The 12,653-nt window shown below is 43.0% G+C and overlaps 2 protein-coding genes across 4 annotated transcripts in view; one reads left to right on the top strand and one right to left on the bottom strand.

Moving 5' to 3' along the window:
* Positions 1-5,820, top strand: part of KLHL20 (kelch like family member 20) — a 29,399-nt gene extending 23,579 nt beyond the window's left edge. For 2 of the 3 annotated variants that reach the window (XM_006017719.2, XM_025196750.1), the window contains exon 11: positions 1,290-2,731. In XM_006017719.2, coding sequence (XP_006017781.1) covers positions 1,290-1,374 — 85 coding nt within the window. In that variant the 3' untranslated portion in view covers positions 1,375-2,731. Of the gene's footprint in view, positions 1-1,289; positions 2,732-5,769 lie in introns of those variants that run through there. The other variant, XM_025196749.1, reaches the window with a different exon arrangement.
* Positions 3,781-12,653, bottom strand: part of CENPL (centromere protein L) — a 9,465-nt gene continuing 592 nt past the window's right edge. Inside the window, exons 2-4 of the mRNA XM_006017718.2 lie at positions 10,208-10,459; positions 7,594-8,136; positions 3,781-5,353 (exon numbers count right to left, since the gene is read on the bottom strand). Coding sequence (XP_006017780.1) covers positions 5,282-5,353; positions 7,594-8,136; positions 10,208-10,438 — 846 coding nt within the window. The 5' untranslated portion in view covers positions 10,439-10,459 and the 3' untranslated portion in view covers positions 3,781-5,281. The remainder of the gene's footprint in view (positions 5,354-7,593; positions 8,137-10,207; positions 10,460-12,653) is intronic.

Below are 12,653 nucleotides of genomic sequence, written 5' to 3'. Positions count from 1 at the left end.
TCATTTTGACTTAAACTGAGCACACTTGATATGAAATCACTGATAGGAAAAATAGCCTCTATGCTTAATGCTTATTTTATGATACTCTTCTGGCCATAATTGCACTGCAGCAACTTCTTGTATATTTATTCCAAAATCTAATCAGCCTAGAGGTTTGGTTTGAACTCCCATTTTATATTCTCTAAAATACCACCTGCTTTAGTAACCTCTGGGGTGAAGAGAAATGGAAGAAATGTGTCCTTGTTCATGCAAGCTTAGCAGCACCAGTATATTAACCCTTTCATCTTGAGTTTCCTTGTGCAAGGGAGTAGCTTCCCCTGGTTAATTAATCTTGTATGACAAAGCCTTCCATACAGGAAGGAAAGCCAGCCTTGTACAGCAATTATAAGTACTGTGCTTCATCTTTTAGCTGGTTACAGCCACTCACACTGGATGTTACCTTAGCACCCATGGGAGCCAAAAATCAAGCCAGTGATTTTTTTTGGAATATGGGCAGAGTTGTTGTCAGTTCTGACTTGTGTGTTACCAACAATGAAGTCATTAAATTAGAGGGACAAGTCCAATCTTCCTTCTCAGTAGGTACTAGACTCCTTGCTCCATGAAGCTTATCTAGAAAGCAGTACTGCAAAATCCTAAATACTTAGTCTGGGATTAATGCATGGCATTTTTGGGAGTCAGTTAAAGAACTCCTCTCTTATTTCTACCAGCAGACTATATGGGAGCAGTACAAAAAGGAACAACATGCAGATGAAATAGGAAACAAGAGCTCGCAAGGATCTGATTTCCATGTGAACTGTGGACATCATTTCAGTATTGTAGCTTATAGGAACCAAAGGCATTTGAGTTGTATTATATCTTGGTCTGACCCACAGAGTGTAAGAGAAAGCAAACGTGTTTGAAATTAGCTGTGCGCCAAATAAAAATTCCACCCCTGTGCCAAGGTTACCCAGAACAGCCAGGGACAAAATGCAACCCAGTCACAGCCTTCCTCTCAAAACTACACAGAGAGGACAGGTGAGATTTGAGTGCAATTTTCTGCAGTTAAAAACCTGAAATCAAGAATCTGCTTATTGTGAAGGGAGCAAATGTATGAGCAGTTAAGATTTACTTTAGAGAAAAGTATAAGGGGACCCCTGCCTTATTCATCAGTTGGCTTCTTTTCCAGAATTGTATTAAACAGAGAACAGCAGTTATGCTGACTGATAAGGCTGCCCATAGAGGCTGTTATACTTTTTACCAGAAAGTGTATTAAGCAAAGCTGTATGACCAGCAGAGTCTTTCCTTTGCAGGCTGTATGGTGGAATGAACTACCGTCGGCTGGGAGGTGGCGTAGGCGTTATCAAAATGACACATTGCGAATCCCATATATGGTAAGCATCTAATAGGAGGGAAATACTTTGGTCCTCATTCCTAAATGAACTGAAGAAACTGGCTGACGCTGCGGCTCTCTAGAGCTCTAGGAAAATATAGATTCAACTGAATTCCTTGCTGGTGCCTCTTTTCTGTAGAATTATAAAATGACTTCTTGTGAGAGTGTACCCAGTGGGAGATCACATTGTCAGACTCCAGGGAACCACCTAACTCAAACACAAGTGTTGCTTATGTTCATATTTTTTTCTAAATAGTCTCTACATTTTTGAATAATACAAACTTTCAAAGTTATTCTAGCATAAGCAGTGATCTGGAACTACAACCTGTGCTGGAAGTCTGGCAAAAAGGAAGAGACCCTGCTTTGTTGAACAGTGGAAATGGCCTCTGTGTAGTGGGTGGAGAAAGAAAGTGAGACCGAAAATCTTGCTTTTGCCTTATTTATGGAGAGCTTCAAAAAAGTACTTGATCTGCAAGGTGCCACCTTTGCACAGAAGCTTTTCTGTGTGCAGAGTATTTATTTTTTCAGTTTGTAATTATTCATGCATTTTGTCTCGCTTGCAACAAAAAAAATTCCCCTTCTTTTTTATGTATGTGATTTGAGGCTGATGGTTGGGGCAAAGCTGCATCCTCTGATACTTCTAGATACTGCAATTCTAAGTCACACCCACTAAAGCACAAGAACTGGGAAGATTGGTGCCCTTGAGTGTCTTTTTTTTTTTTTTAAGTCTTTGTGGAGCTGAGAAACAGGACTGGAATTCCCATCTCTTTGCTGAAGTATTGAAGCCCATAAGGGCAACAAAAACGGGGGGGAAGCTAAATTCAAAAGGCACCTTTTTATTTTCTTAGTGGTATAAAGATTAAGTATCTGGCATCTCCCCTGTATTTGAATTTAACACTATGAATTTATGAACAATAATTACTGCTAGCTTCCAGAACTTTTTACCACACTATTAGAATCAGGCTCTGGTCTAAAGCTGGTAAATGGGGACTATTACATTCTGGATAGTCCAGAAAGGTACAGTTGGAATCCCCTGACATTAGCTACAGTTGCAGACTTGCAGCAGTTCTTGCTGCAAACTGTTGTGCTCAAAATGCTATCTGTATACCTGTCTCTCTTCCAGTTCTTTATACTTCTTACTGTGGAACACTAAGATGAGATCAAATAGTACTTCTCCTCAGCAAAGGTTTTTAATGCACTTCCCTTATGGTGGTGTTAGAGCTGGAAAAGATATGAGGCCTATGTACTAAATTTTTTAAGGAGGTGGTGTCCAGTCATGGTGTGAGTAATGGGGTATAGTGCAGAACTTTAAAGGATTAGCTACTAATTAGATCTAAAAGGGTAAGAGGGACATTAAGTCTTTGCAATTCCAAAGGCAGCGCAAACATCTCAGTTCTTATTTCACGGTTTGATTCATGCAACTCAGCATTTTAATGTGCTTGAATATAGAAAAAAATAACACTCCAGTTAAATGACTTATTAAATAAGACTTTTTTAAAAAAAGAAAGACAAAAACAAAGCTCCTTTTCCTCTAAAGGTTGGCATTCTTGTGTTTACATATGAAGACCATTTGCACCTTTACAAGGAAAAACAAGTATTCTGTAAACAATTGTTTACATGCATCATTTATGCTTTTTTCTAGCATGATTAACTTGTATAAATAGTGTTACCTTAATAAAATTATTTCATGCGGTTCAGTGCTTGTTCTTGCCTAAAGCAGCAGGAACTTTTGTTTCACTGTTATGGTTTGATTCCACTCCCACTGAATTTGAGACACAGGAACAGATCCTATTTCTCTCTGGTAAAATCAGAATACTGAGTTTTGTGTTACATTTTCTACAATGAAGCTGGAGGTCATAACCTGATCTGAACTGGAATCAGGAAGAGCTATACCTCTTCCACCTGGAGTCTAGTATTTTACAGTTAAGTGCATGGGATGGCTGATATCTTTGTAAAGCACTTAACACTGGTCCAGTGAAGACAGTAGACTAAGAAAGCTGATTAAAACTGACATAACTGCTGCTTTTCCATCAAATACCCATGCACTGGTTCAACTAGAAGCGAGTCATTCAAAACAAGACTATTTTTCTGCAGCAAGAGTGAGTTCTTGTAATATAACAGACCAAAGTCAGCTGTAGTGCAATTCAGTTGATTTGAAGTGCTGTTATCTGTGAAGGACTTGATCATGATTTGCAGACAGGCTTTTGAAAGAGAAGAGAACCGAGTATTTACTCTAGTCTAGTATCCTATGATTAGCCTTTAACACAGACACCAAGTTGTATACTAGTCTAGTGTTTGTGGCCAAAATACCATTTTTGAAAGCAGAATGGGTCTGGAAGTATTAAATTTATCATATACATAAGTATACTGTACTGATCTTCCAGTGCTCTTGTCACAAAATAGGAGGGAGGGGTTAGGGTATAAACAGCAATAGCCAAATGAAGCTGATCTGCTTCACTGGGCAAAATGTATTGCCTGTTGTCCTGTATTGGGCAGGGGCCCAGTCCTGTGGAATAATGGATGACTTCCCTACTTACACAGGTAATACTACAGGAGAGGCACATCTCTGTAAGTGGGAAACCCTGGCTCTCCCCACTTAAAGATACACCTCTGAGATTTCCCAGGGCTCACCTCTAATCAAGGAACCCCAGGTTTTTTTTGTTACAGAGATGTACCCCAGGGAACCTGAGGTGTATCTCAGATTTCCTGCATACAAACACAGCCCAGATAATCTTGGGTGTGTCTCTAAGTAGGGAACGCCTGGCAGTCCCTCCCACTATTTGAGGAGCCTGATCCTTTGTGGGAATTCCCAGGATGTGCAGGATTGGGGTCTCCAAAGCCCTATGAGCCCCTGTCCATGGTGACTGACAAATTCAGAAAACAAGCCTTTGCTTAAATTTTTTCTTAAGTTCAACAGCAAAGTAAAGCCGCAATGAAAGTTGGCATATTTTCCTATGTGCTGCAGTATACCTATTCTTAAGTGAAGGGATGGATGTAGGTTTTGCAGCTTTTCTGATAATAAGCACCAGGCAACACGAAAAGTACAAGTCTTAATATCTAAGTGTTCTTCTCCAAACTTTTCTTTCTATGTATAGCTAGTATGGAGGAAATTCACATTTTATTGACTTATACAGCCCTCCACAAATAATAACTAAGGTTAATCTAACCAAAAAAGCAGCAGCCTAGGAATTGAAGATAAAAACGAATCAAAGTGAGAAGAGATTAGAAGTCTAAATCCAGTTGCCACCTTTACCAATATCACAAAACGTAACAGCTTTTATTGTGATTTAAACTAGTATAGACTACCAACATGTTTATAGCTTAAAAAAGAAAAAGGTATCTCATGCTGTAAGCCTCAAAACCAGGGTAGGTATCATGGTTGTTCTGGTAACAAGTTAACCCTGGAAATAGGGGGATCTGTTCATATCCATTCTCAGGTAGCAGCTTGCAATCCCTTCCCCCAGCAACAAGGTACAGCAAGAGCCATGCGTCTTACTATAGTTTTGTACATTCATGTAAGTGACACCAGGGGATGCATGTCTGTCCATGTCTGTAAAAGAGTATGAAAGCATCATCCTACATGTTTGACACAGATCTAGAGGTTCTGAATGATACAAGAAGATACTTAGTGAGGTCATTACAAAATACTGACTTTAAAATACTACTTTATTACAATGATCTTATTACAGCAAAGTGTTTTCCTGTGAACTTTGAATGTTACCGGAAAAAGGTGTCAGTCCAGGAGTTATAGAGTTCAAAACGCATGAGCATGTTAAAATTCTCACTTTGGACAATGAATCGATTACGTGAGGAAGTAAAAAAAAATCTACAAGAAGAGTCAGTTTTCATCAGTAGGTGCGTCTCAGAGAAGAATCTGTGCAGATGGCTAAAAAGTATCTATATTACAAAGTTTCACTGTATTTGTAAGATTGCCAGTTCTGTTAGAAGCATCAACACTCCAATTAGGTATTTGCTTTGTAGAATCTGGGTGGGAAAACAAACAAACAAACAAACAAGTCACCATGCTATCATAAGGAATGCTTCAACATTTGGGATTGCTGATGTAGTTGCCAGAACTTGTTCTACACATTTAACTAGAATTAGACTAAACAGAAAGTAGATCCACATTGACAACAAGCAGATTCTTAAACACTGCTGTTGGCTACCAAGGAGGCCCAATTTTCCAGATCTTCCCTCGGTGGATCTTTCGGAACACCCAATGCCATCTCGGCAATTTATGATTCTCTCTGCCCCACCTTTCCTCTGTCAACTAGGCACTTGTTCCCAGATGCTATTCTGGCAACTCACCGCGCTATCAATGTCTGTTACAATCCCTTTCTTATACCATGCATGCCTGACTCAGGTTTACTCAAAGGGAATTTACAAAACACTTTTCACAGACAAGCCTATGAACTTCACTTCATCAACCTCCTGGATACAAAAAATCATGGAGTAACTATAGACATTGGATTTATGAGACACAACCTGCCTGACATCTGAGTCCCCAGGTACCTCTTCACTAATTACCAGCTACATTCATTCCCTTTCCTCCCCTACCCCAGCCTGTCTCTCACCCACTGATTCCTCAGTTTACATCTTCACTGACGGCCTGTCTTGCATGCAGACCAGCCTACCCTCTGGCTTCTTTACTATTCATTCCATCCAGGAAGAGCGCGCACACACCAACTGCAATGCTTCCTCAGCCTGATAAAGTGTATTTAAACCCAAAAGCTTCCCAAGAAGAATTTTTCCAACTATTTGAGTTGGTCTAATAAAAATATCAGATTTACCCAAAGAACCTTGTCTACCTATGTCCTTAGACCAACACAGCTACAACCTACACCCCTGACTCAGGTTTGATACTTAGTGTGGTAGTACCTACCTTTCATAACCAGGTTGTGCTAGTGCCTGCCCCAAAAAGCTTACATTTTGAGTCCCCTGGGCATTTTCCTACCCACTGAAAAAGAACTGTTGTAGGCAATTATTAAAAAATAGGCCAAGCAAACAACAGGTGACTTTCAGTGGCTCAGAACTGTCACATCAAAAATTAAAGTTTGCAGTGTTCAAGAGACATCTTCATGAAGACTACTTTCCTTCAGAACTTCAACTCATTACAAGAGATATTTGAAATCATTTAAGTAGGATTTTCCCCTCTCCCCCAAGCTCTGCCCTGCTACTTACCCTTTGTTTCTGTATAAGTCCAGGGCACAGAGCACAGGGTTGCTTCAGCCTCAGCCTAGCTGGGCAGCAGCAGTGGTAGTAGCATTAGCTCTGGCACCCAGCTGGAGTTGCCACCATAGCAACAGTTGCTACATGGTCAGGCTGAGGCCAGAGCAACTACATGCCCTGTGCCCTGGGCTTAAGCTGGGCCAGAGCTCTACCAAAGCTAGTGTCACAGAGTAAGCAGTGGCAGGAGGGATGGACAAGCAGTAAAGAGGCAGGCACTGCAGGGTCAGGGCAAGTGTTGGAATGCGTAGGCAGCAGGATCAGGCCACAACTGCCTCCCCCAACTGCTCCAATAACCAGATTCAATGCCTAGAAAACTAACACGTTTATAACTTTTCTGTGTTTAGACCTAATTATTGGAGGGTCATTTTTTAATTCAGGGTAGTCCTGGATTCAGGTAAATGCATTAGTTTTCGGTACCTTTTTATCATAACTTAGACAGAACCCAGATTACCTGTTCTCATGGTTTCCATTAAATTTAGGGCAGTGAGATTGATATTCAAATTAATTTATGTAAAGAAGTCATCTAGCATTTTCAGAAAAGGCAGCTGAAACATTAACTGTCCTCAGGTTTTGCATAAGGTCTGTATAAGTTTGGGTCTTAAATTCAAATTTTGGCTAAAAGCTGAGACACAGACAAGGTCTGTCTACGTTCCATGTCTGTGAAGCACCTGGGCACAGAGTCCTGGTCCTTGACTAGGGCTGATAGGCTACTTCAGTCCACTAATAAAGTACTTTGAAAACTTTACACTGGATCTTGAATTAAAGCAGAACTGGTACCTCTCCTATGCAACACCATGGAACACTTAAATCTGGTAAGTGCTGATGTCTTTAAAACCAAGCATTTTCCTCCTAAAAAGTTGTGCATGAGAAAACCAACTAACCTCCCAAATTTGAGAACATCCATCTGTCTGGCCAGGTGAGACTATTTTAATTGACTTATGCCAGTCAGGATGGTGTGCCATCAGATACCCCTTAACCAGAATTCAATACAATACCTTTAGGTTGCCATCACTGTGCACTGAGGCTATGGATGTAGAGACTTTCACTAGTCTTGTAGCTGACAAGTGGATCTTAAAGTGTCTGTGGAAGTGAGAATAAAGACAGTCCATAAATAAGTCCACTTCTTCTTGAGTGACCTCCCCCTGGGTGTTCTGGACTGTGTCCCAAAGGGCTTGTGCATCCTCTGGATGTATGGCATAGGAGATGTCCAAACGCTGAGGAATACAGGGCACAGAGAAAATAAGTTCTGTTGCAACTGCATGACTGTCCACTTTGTATCCAGTCCACATTGCAGCCATCCAAGCAAGATTAAGTGGGCTGATGGTTAAACGACTGAAACAACAGTCAAAAGTCTTCTGAAACCAGGTTCCAATAATGGCTGTATAAGTCTCTGCCCCATTTGCAAGAAAGAGGGGTAAACAGATAAAATCCTCTGGAACATTCTCCAAAAGTTCATCCCCAAACACACAGCAGAACCAGCCTGACCACACCACCTTTTCTTCCTCCTTTCCGGATATCGTCTGGGTTTTTGATGCAATCTAGACAGGACAAATTAAAGACCAGGTCATGACACATTAACACTGGTGTAATTAACATGGATTTATACAACTAGCTGTCGGACTCTATCTGCTAAGGCCCCTTTCCGAACCTAACATCTGTGAATCTACAGATTAACTGCAACAGATTCTAGTACATTACACAGGTGCAGAGACTTTTGTCATGTCTGCATATTATTTTAAACACGTGCATCAAACTCTAAACTAGTATTTGAGAAGACTTTGGCAACAGTGGAACAGGTTTTAAGATATGTTAAAGGACAAGAAACACCACACTAACAAAAAAAACAAACAAACACACAAGTTCAAAAGGACTACTGCCTGCACACACTACTGACCCAACTTTCACAAAAGAACCCTTTATGGGTTCAAGTGTCCATTTTAAAGAGTTTGCTCCAAGACCAGAAACAAGGTGTGTTACCTGGAAAGCATGGAAAGAGTTCTTGCTATTATAGATCTAAAGAGTTAACTGGAAGAAGCAAATATCTGTGGAAATATTGTCATTTACTTCTATGGGAACAGAAGCAACCTTCAAGTCTACATTAATGGTGCTTGAACATAGAATTTGTATTGAGAATTAGTTTTCCTATAGTGATTTCTATATGGAAATGTGTATTTCAGTAGCATCTTTCATAGAAGAACAAAGCACTTCAGAAACACACAGGCTTTAAGTGTGGCAGTAGGTCCATTTTCCCAAGAAAAAGGTAAGTGATCTGTGCAAAACTACTGATGGCAGATGCAATAACAGAACCCAAAGTATGGAGTCCTGGATCTGCACAGCACCTAATAAAGGTCTCTGCCCATAGATTCATAGATGTTAGGGTCGGAAGGGACCTCAATAGATCATCGAGTCTGACCCCCTGCATAGGCAGGAAAGAGGGCTGGGTCTAGATGATTCCAGCTAGATGCTTATCTAACCTCCTCCTCCCCTACCCTCTCCCAGGGTAGGGGACAGCACCACCTCCCTTGGGAGCCCGTTCCAGACCTTGGCCACTTGAACTGTGAAGAAGTTCTTCCTAATGTCCAATCTAAATCTGCTCTCTGCTACCTTGTGGCCATTATTTCTTGTAACTCCCGGGTGCGCCTTGGTGAATAAATACTCACCAATTCCCTTCTGTGCCCCCATGATGAACTTATAGGCAGCCACAAGGTCACCTCTCAACCTTCTCTTGCGGAGGCTGAAAAGGTCCAGTTTCTCTAGTCTCTCCTCGTAGGGCTTGGTCTGCAGGCCCTTAACCATACGAGTGGCCCTTCTCTGGACCCTCTCCAGGTTATCTGCATCCCTCTTGAATTGCGGCGCCCAGAATTGCACGCAGTACTCCAACTGCGGTCTGACCAGTGCCCGATAGAGGGGAAGTATCACCTCCTTGGACCTATTCGTCATGCATCTGCTGATGCACGATAAAGTGCCATTGGCTTTTCTGATGGCTTCGTCACACTGCCGACTCATGTTCATCTTAGAGTCCACTAGGACTCCAAGATCCCTTTCCACTTCCGTGCCACCCAGCAGGTCATTCCCTAGGCTGTAGGTGTGCTGGACATTTTTCCTCCCTAGGTGCAGCACTTTGCATTTCTCCTTGTTGAACTGCATTCTGTTGTTTTCTGCCCACTTGTCTAACCTGTCCAGGTCTGCTTGCAGCTGTTCCCTGCCCTCCGGTGTGTCCACTTCTCCCCATAGCTTTGTGTCATCTGCAGACTTGGACAGAGTACATTTCACTCCCTCGTCCAAGTCGCTGATGAAGACATTAAAGAGTATCGGTCCAAGGACCGAGCCCTGCGGGACCCCACTGCCCACACCCTTCCAGGTCGAAGCCGACCCATCCACCACGACTCTCTGGGTGCGACCCTCCAGCCAATTCGCCACCCACCGGACTGTGTAGTCAATCATGTTAATGGTTGAATAAATGTCCATTGTCTATGAAAATCCCCAAGGATGAAAAAGTATTTGAATCCAAGGTTACATAAAAATGTGTATGGTGACAGATGTGTATATTTTAAGACAATTCAAAAGAGGATGCATCATTGCCAACGATAGTGATAGCTTGGTCCTTACCTGAACAAGAATTGCAGCCTGGTCCCGATCAGTACCTTTTAGGCCTAGAAGAGTTGAGAAAATCACTTTGATACTAAGATCAATCCCCACTACCATAGCAAGTCCTTTCTGCTTTTCAGCAGCAACAAAGGCACTCAGATGTCTAGAATACTCCTTCATATTTGCATAGGAAAATTTGTAGAGAGGTGTCACGCTGTACAAGGCCCACTGCTTGCGCAGAAGGAAGGCCATCTTCTGAGGATCGGCATTTTCCTGGAAACAAAACAGCATTCAGTTTTCTCAGTCTGCAGGAAAGTAGGGTGCAGCTTCTATTGTCAAAACCTTTGCATACAGTTAAGCCAACATTGGCCGGCTCCTTAATAGCACCAAAACTAAGAAATTAGGTCAGCATCTCCCTTTGTAATCTATTAACAAGAGACACAAAGTCTCTTACTGATGTGGCATTCAAAGGAAACTATGAAAACCATGGAGTGGTTGTCAATGCTCACGGTGCTGTAAAAAGTAGACATGAGGAAGAATAGTGTATTGGGGGCTTCCCACTAACTTGCAGCAGTTGCAAAGGGGAACAGCTTCCTCTGGGCAGCCAAATGGGCTTGAGGAGAGAGCTTTAACTTTAGTCACATGCCAGAAGTACTAACCAAAAGGCCAAGACAAAAATTAGGAACCTCAGAAACAGCAACTTAGTTCAGAAACAGCAAAGATAAGCACCTTGCCCTTTCCCAGTAGCTTAAGCAAGGGAGAAAGAAGTGACTTGTCACCTGGATGCCAACTCTGGATAGTGCCTCATCTCAGCCTTTGGCTACCCTAGCTAGTACAGTTAACACAGAGAAGTGTTCAGTATGTATGCACATGTTTATGGAGGTGTTATGGGGTGGATAAATGGCAAGTGCAAGAGGTTGAGATACTGAAGAGAAATTAGAAGTACTGCAGAAAGGATTTAGAGAAAAGATTGGAGATGGAAGACAAACTGAGGTTGAAGGAGGTACCATACCATGCACACTGTTCAGAAATAAGAAAGGAGTTAATGTTGTGCAGATGCATACATACCACAACCTAGTAAATAAGGGAAAGAAAGTAGTGCAGGGCTCAGCAATCTGCAACCCTGGGCCAGATCCAGCCTGCAAAGAGATTCAATCCAACTAGAAAACATCTGGGGGTATGCCAGATGATACAAAACTGTGCAAAGCTGCCCATCCCCCATGCAGCACTCTCCATGCTGTTCTCCCCCACCTGTGCTTACCCTCATTGAAGAGGGGCCAGGCATGTCCTGAGATGAGGGGGAGAAAACTGAAGATTTGCAGCCAAGCAGAGGTCAGCAACCCTTTCCAATGTGTACTTGAGAGCCGTGCCACTTTCTGGCTGGTCAAGATACACATCAATTATAACTGTAAATACTACAGGAGCAATTCTGAGATCTTTTCACAGGGGCTGCATGGTATCACTCAATACTAGTGCAGTCATGGGTGCAAACGTGATTCACAAGATAAACCCAGAGACTGCAAATAGGCATCCACAGTGATAGAGGCGTTGCTGACCAGCTGGGGGGCTTTCCAAGGTCCTCGCCACAAAACAACTGCTCTGTTCTTTCTCTGTATTTTTTGCTCGCTGCTTGAGACGCTGGCGCTCTTGGGAGCGCCAGGGCTACTGACAGGGCTGCTCTGAGACGGATTGTCTACTGCCCTGGACTAGCGACAAGGTCCATCTGGGGCGCAAGACTGGGCTACTGCCCGGTTCAACAAGTACCACCACCGCCTCACAGCTCAGCCACAGCCATAGCTGCACCCCAAGGGCAGCATCAGGCCCTGTTGAACCACGGCCATTGCTAGAGCCCGAACCCCACAGCTGCGCCTGTGCCTGAGGCAGGACCAACATCAGCGCTCAGCGTTGCCAGGTCTTAAATATGAAATTATCGTATTGGAAGCTCAAAATGATCGTATTTGTTGAAAAACTACTGTACACAAAAACGATGCAAACACGCATGAAAATAGGTATGCAGATAAGCCTTATTTACTTTATACTGCTCACTATAACTCTCCAGTGAGCGAACAAGAACTGGGTCAAAGCTGAAGCACCACATTATTTGGAGGTGAGCAGTCTATTGTAATGAGTGATAGCAAACCTGAAAGTCTGGTAAGCCTCTCTGAGAGTGACTTGGGTTTTGCATCTGCTGCATCAATGTGCTGCCTCCAAAATGACCGAACACTCTGAACCCTTTTACTACTATTGACCGTGCATCCTACAAGGGTGGAAATGATGGTACAGATACGATAATTATCGTGCACCCGGCAACGCTGCTGGCGCCTGAGGCGAGGCGAGGCGAGGCAATCCCCCCACCCACCAACCCCGGAGTCCCGAGGCGGCCGGAGCCGGGCTGGGCCCCACCTGCGGCGCGGGGCCGGGCGGGGCGGCTCTGCGCCGAGGCGTGTGCCCGAAGAGCAGGCGGCTG

The sequence above is a fragment of the Alligator sinensis genome, unplaced genomic scaffold (assembly GCF_000455745.1).
Source record: "Alligator sinensis unplaced genomic scaffold, ASM45574v1 scaffold31_1, whole genome shotgun sequence".
Lineage (NCBI taxonomy): Eukaryota > Metazoa > Chordata > Crocodylia > Alligatoridae > Alligator > Alligator sinensis.
The sequence above is the reverse complement of the archived record's forward strand: the minus strand, read 5'-3'. Positions and strand labels throughout refer to the sequence as shown.